This window comes from Hevea brasiliensis, chromosome 12 (assembly GCF_030052815.1).
Source record: "Hevea brasiliensis isolate MT/VB/25A 57/8 chromosome 12, ASM3005281v1, whole genome shotgun sequence".
In the NCBI taxonomy this organism is placed as follows: domain Eukaryota; kingdom Viridiplantae; phylum Streptophyta; class Magnoliopsida; order Malpighiales; family Euphorbiaceae; genus Hevea; species Hevea brasiliensis.
Genome location: NC_079504.1, coordinates 5,558,580 through 5,579,769, shown reverse-complemented (window position 1 = coordinate 5,579,769; position 21,190 = coordinate 5,558,580). Strand labels below are relative to the sequence as shown.

Sequence of the window (21,190 nt, the reverse complement as noted above, 5' to 3'; positions counted from 1 at the left end):
TTAGTTTTGCCACGTGGTCTTTAAATAAATTTTTTAAAAATCATCAAAGTTTATATTTTCAGAAAATTGAACCCGATTTTTAAAATCCGAAAAATCTCAAATAATTTCTTAAAATTTAAATAAAATTAAATATTAATATTTACCCAAAAATAATAAATTTAAAAAAAATTAGGGGTGTTACATTCTTCCCCCCTTACAGAAAATTTATCCTCGAATTTTACACAAGGCAGAATAAAGTATAAGATTACACATTGAACAGCTAAGGGTACTTGCTACGCATGTCCCGTTCTGACTCCCAGGTACACTCTTCCACCGATTGGCTCCTCCACAAAACCTTAACCATAGGGATCTGTTTTGATCTTAGCTGTCTCATTTGGTAGTCCACTATGGCTACAGGTTGCTCCTCAAATGTCAAATTTTCTTTTAGCTCTATTACATCCGGCTGTAGTACATGGGAAGGATCTGGAATGTATTTCCTAAGCATGGAGATGTGAAACACAGGATGAACATGAGAAAGGTTGGGTGGTAGGTCCAACCGGTAGGCAACTACTCCAACTCTATCAGTAACCTCAAAAGGTCTAATATACCGAGGTGCCAACTTGCCCTTCTTTCCAAATCTCATGACTCCTTTCATCGGAGAAACCTTCAGGAATACGTAGTCGCCTACTGCAAACTCTACATCCCTTCGTCTGGGGTCTGCATAACTCTTCTGCCAGATTAAAGGGACTATTTCTGAAGTGTACTGCACTAGGTCTACATCATGTACCTTTACTTCTCCCATTTCCGTCCAACATAGAGGAGACCTACACTTTCTCCCATAGAGTGCCTCATAGGTTGCCATCCCGATGCTGGAATGGTAACTGTTGTTGTAGGCAAACTCCACCAAAGCTAGCTGATCATCCCATTGACCTCCAGAATCCAAAACACTCATGCGAAGCATGTCTTCCAGTGTTTGGATTGTCCTTTCGGACTGTCCATCTGTCTGAGGGTGGAAAGCCGTACTGAAGTTCAACTGTGTGCCAAGTGCCTCCTGCAACTTTCTCCAAAATCGAGAAGTGAACTAGGGCCCTCTGTCAGATATTATGGAAGCCGGAACTCCATGCAATCTGACGATTTCTCGAATATAGAGTCGGGCGTACTGTGCAACACAATATGTAGTCTTCACAGGCAAGAAGTGAGCTGATTTGGTTAGGCGGTCTATAATTACCCATATCGAATGATACCCTCGCGTGGTACGAAGCAACCCAGTCACAAAATTCATAGTAATCATTTCCCACTTCCATTCTGGGATAGGGAGCTCTTGCAACTTCCCTGACGGTCTCTGGCGTTCAAAATTTACCTTCTGACAAGTCAAGCACTTGGACACAAAGTCTGCTATGTCTCTCTTCATGCCATTCCACCAATAGCTATCTTTCACATCATGGTACATCTTGGTGGAACCTGGGTGGACATTGTACAGCGTATAGTGTGCCTCTCGCATGATTTCATCTCTGAGATTGTCCACATCGGGCACACATATCCTAGAACCTTGCACTAGGGCACCATCATTGGCAAATCCAAACTCACCACCTTCACCTTGCTGTACTCTTTCTATGATCTTCATCAATTATTGGTCTCTGTGCTGGGAAACTCTAATTCTGTCTCGCAAGTCTGGCCTCACTGAAAAATGAGCCAACAATACGCCCTCATCTGAAAGATCTAGGATTAAACCTTGTTCCATCAACTCATGTACTTCCTGAATCAACGATCTCTTCTCTGCTGAAATGTGCGCCAAACTGCCAGAAGATTTTCTGCTCAAAGCATCTGCCACTACATTGGCCTTCCCAGGATGGTACTGGATGGTGCAATCATAGTCTTTCAGAAGCTCCATCCATCTTCTCTGTCTCAAGTTTAAATCCCTCTGTTGGAAGATGTACTTCAAACTCTTGTGGTCAGTGTATATCTCGCACACTTCACCATACAGGTAGTGTCTCTAGATTTTTAGTGCAAAGACTACAGCTGCCATTTCCAAATCATGGATGGGGTAGTTCTGCTCATGCCTCTTAAGCTATCTTGAAGCATAAGCCACTACTTTTCTATTCTGCATCAAAACACACCCTAGGCCAACTCTGGAGACGTCACAGTACATGGTGTATCCTTCACCACTCATAGGTAGTGTCAACACAGGGGCAGTGGTTAGACACTCCTTAAGCTTCTGAAAACTCTTCTCACAGTCATCTATCCAAATGAATGGAACATTCTTCCGAGTTAACTTAGTTAGGGGAGCCGCTATCCTGGAAAAATCTTGCACAAATCGCCTATAGTAGCCAGCTAGACATAGAAAACTTTGCACCTCAGTGACTGTTGTAGGCCTAAGCCAATCAGTTACAGCTTCAATTTTCTTGGGATCCACTTGAATACCTTCACTAGAAACCACGTGTCCCAAGAAGGAGATGCTTTCTAGCCAAAATTCACATTTTGAAAATTTGGCATAAAGCTGGTGCTCCCTTAAAGTCTGCAACACCATCCTTAAGTGCCACACGTGCTCTTCCTCGGTCCGAGAGTATACCAAAATGTCATCTATGAATACGATGACAAAACGGTCTAAAATGGCTTGAACACCCTGTTCATCAAGTCCATGAAGGCTGCTGGTGCATTAGTGAGTCCAAAAGACATCACCAAGAACTCATAATGACCATATCTTGTCCTGAATGCCGTTTTGGACACGTCCTCATTCCTGATTCTCAACTGATGGTAGCCTGATCGTAGGTCTATCTTGGAAAAGAATCTAGCCCCTTGGAGCTGATCAAACAGGTCATCGATCCGAGGAAGTGAATACTTGTTCTTCACAGTCACCTTGTTTAGCTGTCTATAGTCAATACACAACCTCAATGACCCATCTTTCTTTCTTACAAATAGCATAGGAGCACCCCAGGGTGAAGTGCTCGGACGTATAAAACCCTTGTCCAAAAGCTCCTGTAGTTGCTCCTTTAACTCTTTCAATTCTGCTGGTGCCATCCTATAAGGCGGCATTGATATAGGGTTTGTACCTGGCACAACATCAATGCAAAACTCTATTTCCCTTCCTGGTGGTAACCCTGGAAGCTCCTCAGGGAAGACATCCATGAATTCTCTGACAACAGGAACATTTTCCATGTTAACACCTTCTACAGATGTATCTCTCACCAATGCCAAATATCCTTGACATCCACGCCTCAACATTTTTTTAGCACTAATTGCTGATACCAAATTATATAGAGCCACGCTCCTGTCACCATCAAAGCTAAACTCTTCCACACCAGGTATGTGGAAATGCACCTTTTTGTTCCTACATTCTAAAGTGGCATAATGAGTTGCCAACCAGTCCATCTCCAAAATTACATCAAAATCTATCACTGGTAGAGGAACCAAGTCTGCTGGGAGGATCTTTCCATCCACCACTACTGGGCTATCCGGAAAAACCATATCTACATCTATGTTGTCTTTAAGTGGGATAGCTACCGACAAAGGACATTCTAAAGTTGTAGGGTTTCTACCCAACCTCATGGCAAACACAAGAGAGACAAATGAGTACGTAGCACCCGGATCTATTAAAACATGAGCCTCATAGGAACAGACCAGAAGAATACCTGCCACAACTGCATTTGAAGCCTGAGCATCCTGATGGGTCAGGGTGAAAACCCGAGCTTGACCCCTACCCTGAGTGGCAGAACCCTGATACTGACTTCTACCTCCTGATCTGCCTCCAAATCCACATCCCCCTTGTCCTCGGCCCTGTTGACCACTGAACTGACTGCCTGCCATGCTGGAAGCACTCGAATACAACTGACGAGGAACATTTGCAATAGAACCCTGTGACCCCATCTATGGCTCGCTGAACATGGGCCATTCCCTAGTAAACTGACCTGGTTGGCCACACCTGAAGCATACTCCTGAACCCATCATACAAGGTCCTGAATGTCCTCTTCCACACTGTGCACAAGGTGCCAAGGAGGATCCTGAACTGCACCCGAGTCGCTGCACTCGAACTGTGACCACTGCTGGATCCGTATCCTGGTCTGAACCCTCGAGGTTTGTGCCTAAAACCACTCTTTTTGTTCCTACTTCTTCCTCTAAAATTACTCTGGCCACCACTATCTGGAGCACCCATATGGGGAACACCTGAATAATCCTCTGCTCTGTTTTTCTTTACTCTTCCGCTGTCATCCGCAGCATAGCTAATCTCTATCTGTCTGGCTCGATCAACTACCACATCAAACGACTGATCAGACATCATGGCCAGGTTTGCATACCTCCTGTCAAGCCCCTTTAGGAATCTCTTCACCTTCATAGTTTCTGTAGCTATTGTTGTAGGGGCATACCTGCTCAATTCCAGAAATTCTGTAGCATTTTCATCTACAGACCTGCCATTCTGTCTTAAGGCCTCAAAGGCCCACTGCTTTTGGTCTTTGAAACTTTCTGGTACAAACCGGTTGATGAACAGTTCCAGAAATTGAGTCCACGACAAACCCTCCATCCGAGGTGATATGTAATCATTCATCCATTGTCTAGGCATAGGCCCCATGACATGCTGTATACACTCTATAAGTCTTCTATCAGTCAACTGCAATTCTGTTCTTGCCTGTCTGTAGGAATCCAAAAATCGATATGCATCGTCTGACACATCATAAGTACCAGGCACCAACTTCTTGAAATTTATTATCTGTTTGTAAGGTTCCCCTCTTGGTGCGGTGGACTGCTGCTGCTGTGGAGGGTGGACCATATACTATGCCATCATGTCGATGGTTCTCTGCAACCCAGCTAGAGTAGCTGCCATGGGGTCCATGGGACCCTGTGCCATGAAAGACTGATCCTGAACTGTTGGCAGCTGCTCTTCTACTTGAGCAGCTCTAGGCCTCCTACCCCGCCTCCTCGGGGCAGGCGCCTCATCCTATGCTGACACCTCGTCAGGCACATCTGGTTCTGGTGCAGTGGCAGCTCTCCTGCTTCTACGCATTTTCCTGAAATTCAGCAGCATTAGCCCACAAAATTCAAAACAACAGGTTACATAGCTTTATTGACTCATATTTACACACAATATATAAAGCAGAAACTAGAAGCAAAGTTGACAATGCAAGATGAACGTGGACCCTATTTTCCGCATGTGACTCCTAGTAGACTCTTCCCAACACTTAGATAATTTTTCCCTATGAATCTGGAGCCTAAGCTCTGATACCACATTTGTCACGACCCAACCTATGGGCCGGACCGGTACTAGGACCTGGGCCAGCCTTAAGCCCCCGAAGTCTAACTATTCCTTAACCCAACTCTAAGGCCCATTTGGGCCCAATTTCAAGAATTCAACCGGACAGAGTCCGGCCATAAAATGAACCTTTCAACGGGGAGTTTTTGACTCACCCGACCTGTAAACACAATATATATCAATTGGGAAGCTCAGCTCACCCTCCACATACTCATAACAACATAAAATAAATGGGAGCTCTGCTCCCTCATCCAGTCCGTCAGCATGCATAGAATAATAAGTTTACAGGTCCAAAATAACAATTTATATTACAGACCCAATTCACATGAATATTTATAACACATGCGGAAATTCTAGGAGTAAATAAAACTACGCAAATATTAATAGACAACTTGCGAAGGAGAAAAGCAGGTTAACCACAATAAAATCCTCCTGTAGCCTGAAAAAAATATTAAACAAGAGTGAGCGTTCGACTCAGAGAGTAAAATATCAATTTTAACCATAATCTCTATAACTATCTAAAACTAATGCACCCTGTAGAGTGAAATGCAACAACAGCAATAATTTCACATCATAGCAGCAAAAAAGTAATTTGGAGCACTCACACACCCAGTAATATCAATCATAATATATGGGAGCTGATCCCCTATACAGCTCTCTTAAATCCAACCTGGTGCCAGCGAAGAACTCAAGCCGTGACTACCCCCGAAGGATCGGGTCCCAGCGAAGATCTCAAGCCGTGACTACCCGTCCTATCCATAGTACACACCACATCACACGCACGCCAACGCACACACACTGCTCCAAATTACCACAACAACATCTATGGCACTTTAACAGTTATGAATGTAACATAAAACGTGCCTAGAGTTTAACTACATAGATACATACATATAAGTGATGCATGAGCATGCTTAAACATATAATATTATCGAAATTACAATTAAAATTAATATTTTACTCACAGACTTGACAACGGTCACTGTGGCGGCTAGGCGGAGGAAGAAGGCTGTCCCGGCTCACCTGAAAATTACGTTACAATCATTTAATAAATTTAACTCAATACAAATTAAGAAAAGACCAAATACGTCCTAAGTCGTACCGAAAATCCGGCAGAGTCTCCCCTACACCTAGGACCTACCCAATCTGCAAAAGGACTCAAAACACACTTCTATATTCACAATCCATATATCTACAACTCAATCACATCACACAGCCCCTCCTGGGCCCATCAAATCAGTCATCCATCACAATATGTAAAATTTCAATTTAGTCCTTATAATTGATCATTTTCCCAAAAACTACCCAAACAAGCTCTAAAAATTCTAAAACTTTGCCCCGCGGTCCTTAGCAATATTACTAGGCTATTGCAAAAAGAATCATAATTTTCTGAACTACCACGAATATTTTATGGATTTTTAATCCTATTTAAGCACTAGAAAATTACGAAAAAGTAAGGTTCGGGTTTACCTTTGCCGATTCTGACTCCGGGGACGCGCTCGGGACGTCTGACAATGGTGGGGTAGCCAAAACCTCAATTCAATTTGGAGACTTTTTCCAGTAGTCGGTCTGTCTGGCCGGAAATTCACAGACCCGGACAACTGTCGAATTTCCATGAATTGAAGATACCTACATGAAGCTCACAACATGGGGGTTAGTACATAAATTTTACGAAATTTTCTAAGCTCATTAAATGCTCGAAAAAATACTGCGAAGTTTCGTGGGACGCATCGAAAAACGGTGTCGGAAAAATTTGAAATTTATATCGCTGCGAAGCTCTCGACGAGTGGAGCGCTCTGGTACTCTCGGTTTTCTCATGGGATTCACGGTTTGCGAGAAATTTAGCCCAAAAGTCAAAATGGGCTAAAACTTTTCCAGGCAAAAATTGAATAAATCGCTCGATGGATTTCGGTGTTCTTGGTGTCTATGGAAAGCTCTCAACGAGTAGATGAGTTTAGACACAAGACCAAGTCCGATTGGTGGCCAGATCGGCCGGGAAGACGAATCGGCGCACTTGCGCGTCTTGTCCCTTCAGCGCCGCTTCCGTTGCCTGTGGCGCGGTGGCCGGGACTACTGGGACCGCATCGGCGGTGGCGGGGAGGTGGCGGCGCGACAAGAGGAGGAGGGAGAAGAGAGAAAATTCGAGAGGAAGAGAGGAGGGTCGGGACGCGCGCGGGGGAAGAAGGAAGAAAAAGAAAAGGCCGGTCCGATTCGGCCGGTCCGATTCAGGATACAAAATTTTGAATGTTTACTCTGCCTTGGGATCGAAAACGAGGTCCAAAAAAATTCTAGAAAACTCAGAAAAATTTGCAGACTCCAAATATATTTTTAGTTTTGCCACGTGGTCTTTAAATAAATTTTTTAAAAATCATCAAAGTTTATATTTTCAGAAAATCAAACCCGATTTTTAAAATCAGAAAAATCTCAAACAATTTCTTAAAATTTAAATAAAATTAAATATTAATATTTACCCAAAAATAATAAATTTAGAAAAAATTAGGGGTGTTACAATTTTATGCCAGATTTAAGTTAAATTACGAACACATCCCTTATAATTAATTGTAAATTATTGATTTTTATGTTGAATTTAAGTTAAATTTAATAAAAATTAATTATTTATGTTTAATTAAATTTTGATAATTAAAATTATTTTTAATATATATATATATTTTAAATTTTATTATTAAAATTTATAATATATAACTATAATGATTTCATTTAATATTTTATTTTTATTATTTACATAATTTAATTTTTGATAAAATTATATTTTTATCATTTTCATGAAATAGTAGTCATAAATTACAAATTAATAATTATTTAATATAATTTATTTTTATTTTTTAAATTATAAATTTAACATAATTAATTAAAAATTAAAACATTAATATAATAACATTAAGTAGCAAGTTAAACCTTTCTTAAAAAATATCACGTAATAACTTCTAAAAAAAAATTAATCTGTTTTATAAATAGATAAATTACAAATGTATATATATTATTCAATTTATTTATAAATTAATTGAAACAAGCTTTATTTGTAAACCCAATTATTTGATGCCGCTAGATTTACTTTAATGAGACATATTCCTAAAAAAAATATATAATACACATAAATATATTACATTTAAAATTAAAATTTGGCACTTGATTAATATTTATTATAAACTACATATATATGGTCTAATTCAATTATTATTAATCAAACATTATTTAACTCATTTAATTTTAGGCTTTCAAAAAAACTCATTTAATTTTGTATAATTTTTATTAATAATTTATATTTTAAAATATATTAATCATCATATAAAATATTTAAAATTTGTTTATTTAAAATATGATATAAAAAATTAAATATTATTATAATATATATACTATTAAATATATAAAGTATGCGACCCAAATCATTAAATATTACATAAATTTATTTTAATTCGGTCGAATGGTGCGCGAAAATATAGTAACTGTAATTGTCCCCAGTTTTGGTACCTCATGATTTGATTACCAAAGCATGTCCACCCCACGATGATTTGAAGATGCATAGATAGTATCGTGGCATTATGAGAAGCACGCAAGCGCATCAAGTACTTTCGTTAACACAACACCGAATCTTACCCACCACCACTCCTAAAACTGAAAAAAATTAAAAAAAGATCTAAAATCAAAATGTGCGCTGTTATGAGTTGCAACGAAGGGAACTGAGAAAGGAACTCAACGTCCAAAGCCTTTATCGAATAGCGAAACTTCCATGCACGCGTTTAAAGACACCTTTCGCACGTGCTTACACCCGACTAGGATTTGGAACAGTTGCACGTGTCAGCCCATCCTCCAATGACCCACGCACTCTTGTCCAGGTGTTCTTTTTCCCTCGCCCTTATATGCACTGCCCTCGCCCTTCCCCTATTTAACTCTCCCTCTCCCTCTCTCTCTCTTCTCTCTCTCTCTCTCTTTCTGTGTGTTCTGCAGCTCCAGCCACCGCCTACCAAACCCGAATATCACCAATTCGGATTTTGTAACCCGAACCTTAATCCGAATTCATAGCTGATTTTGATGCAGTAAGAGAAGAATATTGTAGTGATGGAGACCGAAAATGGAGCAAATTACACGTATATGGGTAGGAGCTTCGGTAATACTAGTGCTAACGATGATTCCTCTCCTTTCAGTGACTGTAATAGCGACAGATCCGGGGAGTTCCAAACGGCTGCGTCGGAGAGCAGGCGATTATTGATAGCTTGCGCATCGGAGAATTCCGATGATCTGCTTCGCCAGCTCGTATTGGATCTCGAGTCCTGTTCGATTGACGAGCAAAAACAAGCGGCTATGGAGATTAGGCTCCTTGCTAAGAACAAGCCAGAGAACCGCTTCAAAATAGCTAAAGCGGGAGCAATTAAACCTCTGATTACGTTGATATCATCACCGGATTCTCAGCTTCAAGAGTATGGTGTCACGGCTATTTTGAATTTATCTCTCTGCGACGAGAACAAGGAAGTGATTGCTACATCGGGAGCGATTACGCCGCTGGTTAGGGCTTTGAGAACAGGGACATCAACTGCGAAAGAGAACGCAGCCTGTGCTTTGCTTCGCCTATCACAAGTAGAAGAAAACAAGGTTGCAATCGGACGGTCTGGGGCCATTCCACTTCTCGTGAACTTACTCGAAAGTGGAGGAATTCGCGGGAAAAAGGACGCAGCAACAGCTCTGTATTCGCTATGTTCAGCAAAGGAGAATAAAAAAAGGGCTGTCCATGCTGGGATCATGAGGCCACTGGTGGAATTAATGGCTGATTTCGGGTCAAACATGGTGGACAAATCAGCGTTCGTATTGAGCATGTTGGTTACTATTCAGGAGGCCAGAACAGCATTGGTTGAAGAAGGTGGGATTCCGGTACTGGTGGAGATCATCGAGGTCGGATCGCAGAGGCAGAAGGAGATTGCGGTTGGGATATTGTTGCAGATTTGCGAGGATAATTTGTTGCATCGTGCGATGGTGGCCCGCGAAGGAGCGATTCCTCCCTTGGTGGCTTTGTCACAGTCCGGCACCAATCGCGCCAAGGGAAAGGTAAGCGAAGTTCTGAATTTCCGGTTGTCAAAGGGTCGATGTTCTAATGCCCACTGACGTGGCCCCACTATTTTGAAAATCCATGTCGTTTTGCTGGTTTTTGTTTTTGAAGAAAGAGAACACAGTTGGCCACGTCAGCCTCCTCTTTAGTTTGCCCTTTTGGTAAAAGGAAATTTCAAGAATTACTCAAAAACTTTTTTCAAGAGCAAGAATCAACCCACAAATTTTGCTGTCCAGGAAATTTGATGGCAACAAAACTATTGAATTTCCTTTTCTATCCCAAATGGTAAAGACAAAATGGGGGCAATACCCGTCCTTTTCCAACTCTATAGTGTTACTTTTTCATCCCAAATGGCAAAGTGAAATGTCACCAATTATTTTTTCACTTAGCTCTGCTGGTTATACCGAGTCTTAACCAATGGAGGGTTTTGGGGAAAAAAAAAGACGAAGAAGAACAGATATTTTGGTTTTACTTTACTCGGTTTTTTTTTTTTTCCGAATACTTTACTCGTTGAATTGTTTTTATAGTTGAAGATATGAGTTTTTTTTTTTGTGTGTGTCCTTTTGTTCTCATATTTACCACTGTAATTTTGTCTAATTGGAGAGTGGTTTTTTCCTGTCGTTTTGTGTGTGATGATGTGTGGACAGGCAGAGACACTAATAGATCTTCTACGGCAACCAAGATCCGGTAACAGCGCTGCCAGAACAGCAGATGTGTCAGTATGAATGGTGTCCCTACCACATGCCCATGTGTAATCATACAAAGTGTGTATAACTTTTTGTTTTTGCCTCTTCACCCCTCGCAAAAAGATGAAAGAAAAACAATTGTACGTAGATATTCTCTGTTACTGTGCTTGTAAAATGTAGTGGTTTGAGTTTGATACCGGCCTTGGTTTGCCTTTGCAGATTTTAAAATTGTTTTTTTTTTCTTCATATTAAAATATATGTTTCTTTTTTAAGAAATTAATTTAATGGAAGTAGTGACTGTGGGTGGGCATATTGAAAAGCAAGGAAGACTGCTTGACAAGTTGATACAGAACAAAAATGATTAAACAAAGGCAGAACGAACAAGGAAAGAGCTTTGGAAGGGTCGCTCCTGCTCTGCTTTGTTGTTTGTTGTTTTTCCCCTTTTTTCTCAAAATACTGCGATCTTACATCGCCCACGAGGAACTCGTGCATTAGGATAATAGGGACAAATTCTTTGATTCAGAATTCAAATGGTAGCCATTGAATTTGGGGAATGAATCGTCCCTTTGTTTGCCACGTGGTGAACGTTGAGGTACGGTGACGAGCGGATCTTATCTCAATTTGAATTGGCATGAATTAAAATAATAAAAATTAATTTTTTTTAAGAAAAATTAATTTAATCGGAGAGTATTTGATTTTGTTATTTAAATAATTAAATTAATTTTTTATTTTACCTTTATTTTTCACATAAAATAAATAAATGAAAATATTCAAATTGAAGTTTCTTATTACTCCCTATAATAAAAAAAACTAGGATAAGTATTTAAATAATTAAATTAATTCATTTAAATAAAAACTTAAAATTGCAACTAATAATTTAAATTATTATTATTTGGATGGCTTTGAATATATTTATTTGATTTGATTTTTTGACAAAAACAATCATAAGTTTTTTTTTTTAATTATTCTTAACTTAAGCGGCTTTTTTCTGATTACCATTGCATCTCATTAATCAATGCTCTAAAATAGAGATGACAATGAATAGGATATTCGAGAAAATCATCTTACCCGAATTTGAATTTGATTAATATTATTAAAATTTGAACCCTTTCTAAATATATTTAAAATTTATTTTCAACTATTCGAATTCATCTTATTATTATCTGAAAAAAATTTGAATCCATTTAATTTTATATATTTTAATTAATATTTTATATAAAAAATTATTTTAATTAATAATTTATATTTTAAAAATTTAATAATTTCATAAGATATTTAAATTTCATTTTATATAAAATAAAATATATAAAAATTTATAAATATTATTATAAAAATATATATTTTATATTTAATTAAACATTTATGTAAACGGATTCAGGTAATGGATATCTAATATGTAAATTCCGAACCTAATCTGAGTATTATTTTTTAAATTCGAATTCATTCTAAACCCGATTATATAATACTCAAATCCATATAATTAGGATTTGATCGAATTGGATATCCGCAAAAAAGCGACCCGTTACCATCCTAGTATGGAACTTGGCTTTTTCCAGAATCGTTGAGCTCTCAACTTTCATACATTTTCTTTGCAATTTCTTTCTCCTCTGTGGTAAGCCTACTACAGCCAATAGTTGCTTGATTGAATTTCTTTACATGAGTGCTACAACATCAACTACTATTCTGGACTCTTTTCATCAATGATTTAAAATTTTGAATTTGAAAAACATATAGATTTTTGGGTGAATATTAGAATCAGATTTTTCTTCTCAAATTTTAAATATCTTCAATCAGACAAAATTAAAATTGACAATTTAATTTGATTTGATTGTAAAAAAAAAAAAAGACTTTTATCATTGACTTCTATTAATTATGAAATTAATTTGAAATAAAAGTTAAAATGATCGATTTTAAATCGTTTTTGAACGAACGGGCTCAGAATAGTAACTGGTAAATCTTCCCGTTTCTATTTGGGTCCCAATAATTGACGGCTTGATGATGGCTAATTTATGGGTTTTGTAGTTTCTTTTACATTTTTTTTTTTATAAAACAATCTGTTTTTCTTAAAATCCTTGTTCTATTTTAATCATTGTCTTCTCCCTTTTCCAATTGATTAAGCATCTTGTTGACCCACTGCACCTACTCCTGGGCTTTATATTACTTTTTCCGAGAAACCGCTGAAGGAAGATTGAGATAAGATGATTCCAAATTTATAGGGCCTTTAAAGAGGCTCCCTTCTCTTTCAAGCGTTTGACCATATAGTGAGCTATTTCTCAAGAAATTTGAAAAGCCATACTAACAGGGAATAAATTTTGGCCATTTTACAGACTGATGTTGATGGTTCAACCGTCGCCTATAGAAGAATTAATAAAGAGGGTGACTGAGTCTGGAACATATACACATCCGCTTACCCATTCTCAAGCGATGTCGTTGTTGCTTTCGATGCGGTTTGGAAGATCAAACATTCATAATCCTTTTACGCGGTAGAGAATTCAGTGGACGTTTGTTCCATCGATTGCTGCATATATTTTACATTTGACTCCGTCCAGCTGAACTGCACGCGATTTCTCGCGGAAATTCTTTTTTTTTTTTTTTAAATAATAATAATTTTAAGACGAAAAATGTTTTGTTATAATAGTGATAAAATTGACATCAATATTTCAATAAAAAAACAGTACTAAAAAAAATTCATAAATTCAAGTAATTGATTTTACAAGATATATAATATGATTCATTTATTAATTATATGAGTTCACAAAATATATAATGAATTTACTTATTAAATATATATAAGAAAATTAAATATAGTTAAATAAGTCTTAAATCGCCAATTTTTCATTAATCTAATAGAAACTACCAAAATACCTCGTATCCACTTTATTCGTTCGCTTTGTGCGATTCCCCTCTTCAGCTTCCACTGTGGTGCGTTCTTGTGGATGAGGATTCCTCGAGCCATTACCAGATTCATGAACTAAAAATTAAAATTTTCTCTTATCATTATTGATAATATGTATCTATGATCAAATCAAAAAGAGTCAAATACCCATCAATTAAGCGACAAAATATAGAAGAGTTGGGAAGTTAGCTTGCCAAAAACGTGCAATTTGGCATCTATTGACTCTTGCGGGTTCAGAGGCAAAATTATGAGTTGAGGGAACAAACAAAGCCACCGAAATTGACCACCTTTGCCTTCTATTCCACTTCAATCCGCTGGCCTTATTTTCCATGTTCCTATTCTCTGGCCCTTGCATCAGCAAATGTTTTCCTTATTATATTATATTATGGCCCTTGCATCAGCAAATGTTTTCCTTATTATATTATATTATATGATGATGTAGATCGAAGCCCAGAACTTTTCTTGGATATATTGTGGCCCAAAAGGCCTAAAAAGACAGTTCATTCAATTTATGGGCTGGCCTGAATGGTTGATAGCCAGAATATGGTGCATAGACCACGAAGGATGCATAGAAATAAATGGCCGACAGCGTGCTCCATGAAAGCGAGCTGACTTGCTTCTGTGAAATCTTGAGTTCCTATCAAAATTAATTGTTAAAAAAAAGCTGACCATCATTTTTATATTTCAGTTTCGCAAGGTTTTTCTCTTTAGCAAACAAGAAGAAAGTAATTCAACTCATACTCGAAAACTATTTTGAGTTCTAATTTATAATTGTTGATCCTTGAAAATTTTTGAGAAGGTCGATCCAGTGCACATGTGAATGCAGCATAAAGATGGATGGAGTTGGCTGGTGGCCACCGAGGGAAATGAAAGACTGCAGCAGCACGTGAAGTTATGCCAAGCCAAAAAAAAAAAAAAAAGGAAGAAGATCTTGGCAACTACAAATATTGATTTCTCTGTCACTTCTGATCTATATAGCTCTCTCACATATCAGAATCACTCAATTGTGTCTTGGCTTTGATAAATACAAGTGTTCTTGACTCTCCTGTTTCAATAAAAGTATAGGGATGCTTGCTGGACACCTCTTCTTCAAGATCATCCGAAGGACGATTCTTGCAATCTATATCTCAGACATAAACGACAGGTTAAAATTTAGGAGACAGGCATCTTTACACAACCCTCTGCGCAGATTAAAAAAAAAAAAAGCATCAAATGCCACTACGACTTTGCCATTCCTTGTGTTCGTTACTATTATTCTCCTAAACCACAAAATATATAACATTAAATAATGCAACCAACCAAGAGAATACCTTGTACCTGCAGCACACTCTACAAATTTGATGCTGCGATTGCAAGTTGAGAAAATATATTAAAAAAATAACGTTTTTGTTTGTACATCAACCTCTATGTCCATGATTGGCTATACATCGAAATGGTTCAAAAGCTTGTTCTGTTTGTTTCCCAAAACAAGTTTCTTTTTAAAAAAATAAGGATAGAATAGTCCTCAATCAAGAATCTGGTGGTGGTGTAGATAACGGAGGACTGCAAAAAAGTGGCAACGAGGGAGAATCTATCTGCACCATAATCAGGTTAGTGGGTCATTAACAAGTTTGGATTGTTTCCAAGAGACTAAGAAAGATTCTTTCATCCATACGCGGCGTTGTTTTCTTCTGAAAAGGCCATGTTGGAGGGTTCCCCAAAAGTACAAAAATTAATAGCAGCATTTCATCTCTTTATAGCTTCTGCCAACTTCCCCGCTCGAAAACAAGGAAAAAAAGAAACGAGGTGGATAAAAACAAAGTAGCATTCCCTCATCACGTGATTATCACGTGGGCATTTCTTATCCTTTCCAAAATATCATTTCATCTCATTACATCAGTACATATTTATCCCAAGTACAATGGACTAATGTCCACAAATTATTCGCCAGGTGTCAACATCTCCACCTTATTACAATTTTTTTTGGGACCCCACTTAGTAGCTGTGCCTGTACTGTAGTAACTCGGACCTAACTGACGTCAATTGACTTCTTCATTCATTTCCCACAACTACAAGCAGTGCCATCGCTCACCGCGAAAGGGCTCGCCGGATCACTTGGGCCAACAAAGCTGGGGCGCTCAAATGTGGCAAATGACCCTCTGTCCTTAATATCTCAACCGTGCTACGCCCACCCAAATGGGTTTTCAAATACTCCGCCACAGATGCTGGTACTGACACGTCCTTGGCTGTCTGAATTATGCAACAGGGCACCTTGACCAGGCCTAGAATCCCTCTTAGATCACTATTAAATACGGTCCTGGAAACAAATAATGTAATATCTGGCCTCATATTGAAAAGGGTCCTGCTGAATTCTCTAACCGCCGCAGGCACGTCCGCACCGACAGCGAGCGGTGCAAAACCATTGACCCAGGCTTCATAATTCGCTTCCATTGCTGCGAAAACATTCTCAATATCAGGTCGCTCGAATCCTCCATGGTAATCTTTGTCGTTCAAGAATCTGGGGTATAACACAAATTTCAGGGCCAATCAAGAAAAAATGAATCAAACAAGAAAACGAAAACTCATGTAAGCAGGAAATAAGGCGTTACCTTGGGGAAGCACCTATGAGGATGAGTTTGGAGAAGAGTTCAGGGCGCCTAATGGAGGCCAACAGACCAATCATGGCGGAGACAGAGTGACCGACATAGGCGCAGCGATCGACGCGAAGAGCGTCAAGAATGTTAAGCAAGTCATCGACGTAAGCATCAAGAGTAGTATACCTTCTAAAATCAAAGTAGTCAGGATTGACACTGCCGGCGCAAACGAGGTCGTAAAGAATTACGCTGTAGTTTTGAGTAAAGAAGGGGAGAATGCGCTGCCATGTTGATTGGTCCGTTCCAAATCCATGGGCAAGAACGAGAAATTTCTCTCCAGAGCCGACTACACGGACGTTGAGAGCTTCTAACAGGGTAGTGCCCATGTTCGGGGAGATGGATGTAGAGCTAGAACAGGGAAGAAAAAAGAGGTTGAAGGAAGGAGGAGATTTTTTACTATTGAAAAGGCGCTTCTGGTTGGAGAGAGAAAGAGAGAGGACTGCTTGTATAAAAATTTAATGTGGTTAGGTCATGGTTGGAGGGGTTGGTTTTATAGTCCACAGATGCCATTTATATTTGTTTACAGGGACCGTATAATAGAAATTTTTTTTATATCAATTTAATTTATAAATTATATATTATTAAAATAATATTTTTTATGATGCTATATGGTGAACTGAATGAACTGGATTGGATTGATGAAGAAAATAAATTCGTCAGCATTTGCAATTTTGGAAATAATTTTTCAGAATAAATTATGGAATATTTAATTTTCTAAAACAAGTTAGTTTTTATCAAAAACAATAAAATCTTAAAGTGTTAATTATTATCTCGTGTAATATTACTTTTTTTTTTTAAGGAAAATGTTACTAATGTTTGGAATTATTAGGACTGCTGAATAAAATAAAAACTTACTAGAATTCCATATTAATAATGAAAGTCTATTGCTAGCGTCCATTATTAGCAATGGACGGACCCCTTGGGTAGTTATGCTGTGGGATGAATGACATATGCATTCTAGCAATTCTCTTACTGGTACTTCCAATTTTCGTTTTGTTACATCCACATGCTCCATAGAAATAGATTATATATATATATATATATATATAATTATTTAAGTATTTTCACTCAATTCTTTTAACATTATTTTTATATTTTTTCTATTAAGAAATAAATTTCTTAAATTATTACCTTAATTACTTGAAGTTATAGTGATATTAATTAATATTTTCGTATTTATAATTTATACTATTTTCTATCAAATAATGAAAAACAGAGAGAGTATGAGAGAGTGAATGATATAGGTGCAAAATGAAAGAAATATAGATAGAGAAATAAGCGGTCAGAACAATTTAAATATAAAAAAAATAATATATTGAATAGACTAAATACTTAATAAAATTAAATTTCATATACTAACTAATGTGTTTTTCAAAATATATGAACAACCTAATTATTTTCAATAAAATAGATGGACTAAATATTAATTTAACTATTAGTAGTTGTAAAAAATTAGCAGATAAATTAAATAGTTTAATAGAGTGAAAATAAAGGGACAAAATAATATATCTTTTTAAAATAGATGGACCAAATAATTAATTTAGTTAAAATATAGAGATTAAGTAGTATTATTTGATTTTTATTTTATTTATTATTGATTGTTCATTTTATTAAAAACAAATTCACAATAAAATCTTACAAATATAAAAGGATTAAAATCTCCCGGTGAGGTATTATGTTTGTTAGACTTAGACCATAATGCCCTTTGATCGTGGAGGCTGCAATTCTTTAAATGAGGACTTGCAATGCCTTGCGAGTCTTTGGTTATAAATTACATCTTATTATAATTAGTTAAATTATACAAAAATAAATTATAAGTTACTTAAAAAAGATATATATCTGTTATTTTCTTTATTTAAATTAATAATTATATATTATTTTTTTGAAATGAAAATACATTAATAAAAATTTAAATAGTTTAATTGGAGTAAATTCTAATGATAAAAATGAGATTATTTATAAGTAAATATTAGCATTCAATTATCATAAATTCAACTCACAATTAAAATAAAGTTTTAATTAACAGCTATTAATTATTTTATATTAATATAATATAATTTAAATTAATAGAAATATAATTTTGATATATTTTATATTAATTTAAATAAAATTTATACATGTATAAAGAAAAATATAAAAATTCCTGATATATTTTAAATGATAATTAACTTGAAAATTCAAATGATAATTTAGGTTTTATTTTTCATGATAGAAAATTTATAAATCTTTTTAGGAATTGAATTTAAACTGCATCAAGTCAAAATTAAAAAATTAAAAATAAAATTAAATCTAAATTAAAATATTAAAAAAAGAATTAAACCGTAGCTTAATAAAACTTTAAAAACCAAACTATAAATGAATTGAAAGTTTGGTTATATTTGGTTCAATTTAAAAATAAATTTAAATTAAATTTAATATATTTTAATTATAAAATTTTAAAATAATTAAATAATTTAATATTCTCTAATAAATATATTTAAAAATTATTTTTTTCAATAATAAATTTAATAATATTTTAAAAACAACCCTTAGTATTAAAGGAGGAAAAGTTAAAAAAAAAAAACAAAAATTTATTTTTATTTTAATTTCTGTAGTACAAGATAAGATTTTTTTTTTCTCCACCGGGTTCTACTAGAAAAAAAAAAAAAAATTATTATAGGGGTTACGCGTTGGAAGAACACTGAGCACGTATATGCGTTGTTAATTTAGGGAAACTAATGGGGATGAAGAACTGTTGGGCATACCCATATAATTGCTGGAAAGCAAACGAAGGGACCTGTTATTAATTTAGGGCAACGGCGTAAAGTTGACATTTCGACAGTGATGGCGTTGTTACATCTCACTCTTCAAACCCTATCATCTGCAGATAGAAAACCCATTTTAGCTAGAGACGATAGTTAATCCCATTATTCGAGGGGCGATATCGTCCCATTTGACTTTTAACATTAAAATTGATGGAATGATCAATTGGTAGATAGAATCAAAAGGGAGGAACTAAAAAAAATAATTTAAAAATATAAGATGAAGACGTTAATAATTCTATAATTTAGGACTAAATAGTAATTTAATAACTCTCTTACCATACTGTAAAACAATCAAAATCTCACAATTAAAATTAAAAATTTTTTGACTTCTTTCGCCTGTGAAATAGGTTTAGATGATGAAGTTGCTAGCTAGGAGAACACATAAGATTGGTGACGTTGATTATTATGACAGCTAAAGAAGGACAAGATTGGATTAAAACATTAATTTCTAAAGCAGGATCAATGCATGCAAAATACTCCATAATTACACATCTAATATAAGGGTTGATCGAGCATGCAATATAAAGTCCAAAGCACAGGAATAATCATGATTATGGGTTTTTTTTCAATATGTTCTTGTTGTTGATGAGATTGTCTAGGCAATATTAATAATAAACCTTAATACAAGTTGCAGCTAGGGCTGCAGCTGACTGTGAATGTTTCATGTGTACAGAGAATCTCTATCTGGTATTGAATTTTGAGAGGCAGTAGGGTCACATACAGGAATCTGATTCAATTGGGTGTAGCCTTTCATGCATCCCCAGGAGAAAAAAACAAAGGCCCTGAATATATGTATATATATCTTTTTCTTGTTGCCGCATTCAGCTATCCCATTGGTCGCAGAATTGACTTCTCCACATCGCTTTACAGATTTTCCTCTTCTTTGACAAAGATTGGCCATGCCAAGCAACAGGCACATTCTTCTCTCTTTATATCTCTCCCCATCACTAATAATATCCAAATATAAATCAAATTATATTATCCATTTTAACCTTTGAACCTTATGATTTCGTCCTTAAAAAGATCTTCCCAATTAACTTTCCTACACCAGCTTTTCCTTTGGCAGCCTTCATGACCAGACTTTCAATGATTCTCATTGTTATAGCAAGCATTGTATATCTTTTGATCTATGGAATTAATTAAATAATCATCTCTCCAATTCAATCTAAACAAAACCACACAAATTGAAATTAAAAGATTCGTAATGGGAGAGAAACATATACATATTCGCTTGCTAGCTAGGCCAGCCAATCTTGAAGATTTTGCTAGGTTTAGCTTTTAGCATTGACCACTTAGATTTGGATGAGAACTATACATATATATATATATATATATATATATATATATATATATGGACGTGCTTTAGTCTCCAACACGTTTGTTGATTTCTTGGTTTCTACTATTGATGATAACAACTTCAGCATAGAAAAAGAGAGGGAGAGTATCATTACAAGTGATGAAAAACCAAATATAGCTTCATTGGTAGACTAGAGTAATTCGTGGCACTATGAAACACCAATCCATGTGAAAGTCCTATAGGATAATCCACTAAAATGCTCTTCACGGGATCATATCATATCATTCTTTTTTTTTTTTTTTTTAATCTGTTTTCCATTGCTTTGAAATCTTATCTCTCCATATTAAGTCAAACCAAATATGAGTGATATGGATTTGCAAAAATGTGAATTCTTTTGGTTAACAAATCATATAATTAGCATTGATCGAACTCTATATATGCTCTTTTATATCATCTCTTGAAAATTCTAGCATATGCTTCAATTCTTACTGTATAAACAAACTTTTAAATTATGAATTATTAGTAACTAGAAAGAAGTAACTCACTTCAATTGTAACAATGGAAGTGACCTGTTAATGTCCAACATCCTATATC

At 36.1% G+C, this 21,190-nt stretch overlaps 2 protein-coding genes across 2 annotated transcripts; one reads left to right on the top strand and one right to left on the bottom strand.

Annotated features, from left to right (window-relative positions):
• Nucleotides 1-9,123: 9,123 nt before the first annotated feature.
• On the top strand, nucleotides 9,124-11,162 carry LOC110639982 (U-box domain-containing protein 4). The gene is made up of 2 exons (XM_021791110.2): nucleotides 9,124-10,279; nucleotides 10,928-11,162. The coding sequence occupies exons 1-2, from the start codon at nucleotides 9,299-9,301 to the stop codon at nucleotides 11,003-11,005; spliced, it is 1,059 nt and encodes a 352-aa protein (XP_021646802.1). The 5' UTR covers nucleotides 9,124-9,298; the 3' UTR covers nucleotides 11,006-11,162.
• Nucleotides 11,163-15,648: 4,486 nt separating this feature from the next.
• Nucleotides 15,649-16,978, bottom strand: LOC110639995 (probable strigolactone esterase DAD2). Its single transcript, XM_021791128.2, has 2 exons — nucleotides 16,451-16,978; nucleotides 15,649-16,359 (listed from the first exon to the last, which is right to left on the bottom strand). The coding sequence occupies exons 1-2, from the start codon at nucleotides 16,819-16,821 to the stop codon at nucleotides 15,930-15,932; spliced, it is 801 nt and encodes a 266-aa protein (XP_021646820.2). The 5' UTR covers nucleotides 16,822-16,978; the 3' UTR covers nucleotides 15,649-15,929.
• Between the last annotated feature and the right edge of the window lie 4,212 nt (nucleotides 16,979-21,190).

Bases quoted from the DNA above. Each gene is read 5' to 3' on its own strand.
- LOC110639982 (XM_021791110.2), top strand. From the start codon at position 9,299: ATGGAGACCGAAAATGGAGCAAATTACACGTATATGGGTAGGAGCTTC. The intron at 10,280-10,927 runs GTAAGCGAAGTT...ATGTGTGGACAG, and splicing joins CCAATCGCGCCAAGGGAAAG to GCAGAGACACTAATAGATCT.
- LOC110639995 (XM_021791128.2), bottom strand. From the start codon at position 16,821: ATGGGCACTACCCTGTTAGAAGCTCTCAACGTCCGTGTAGTCGGCTCT. The intron at 16,360-16,450 runs GTAACGCCTTAT...GTTATACCCCAG, and splicing joins CTCATAGGTGCTTCCCCAAG to ATTCTTGAACGACAAAGATT.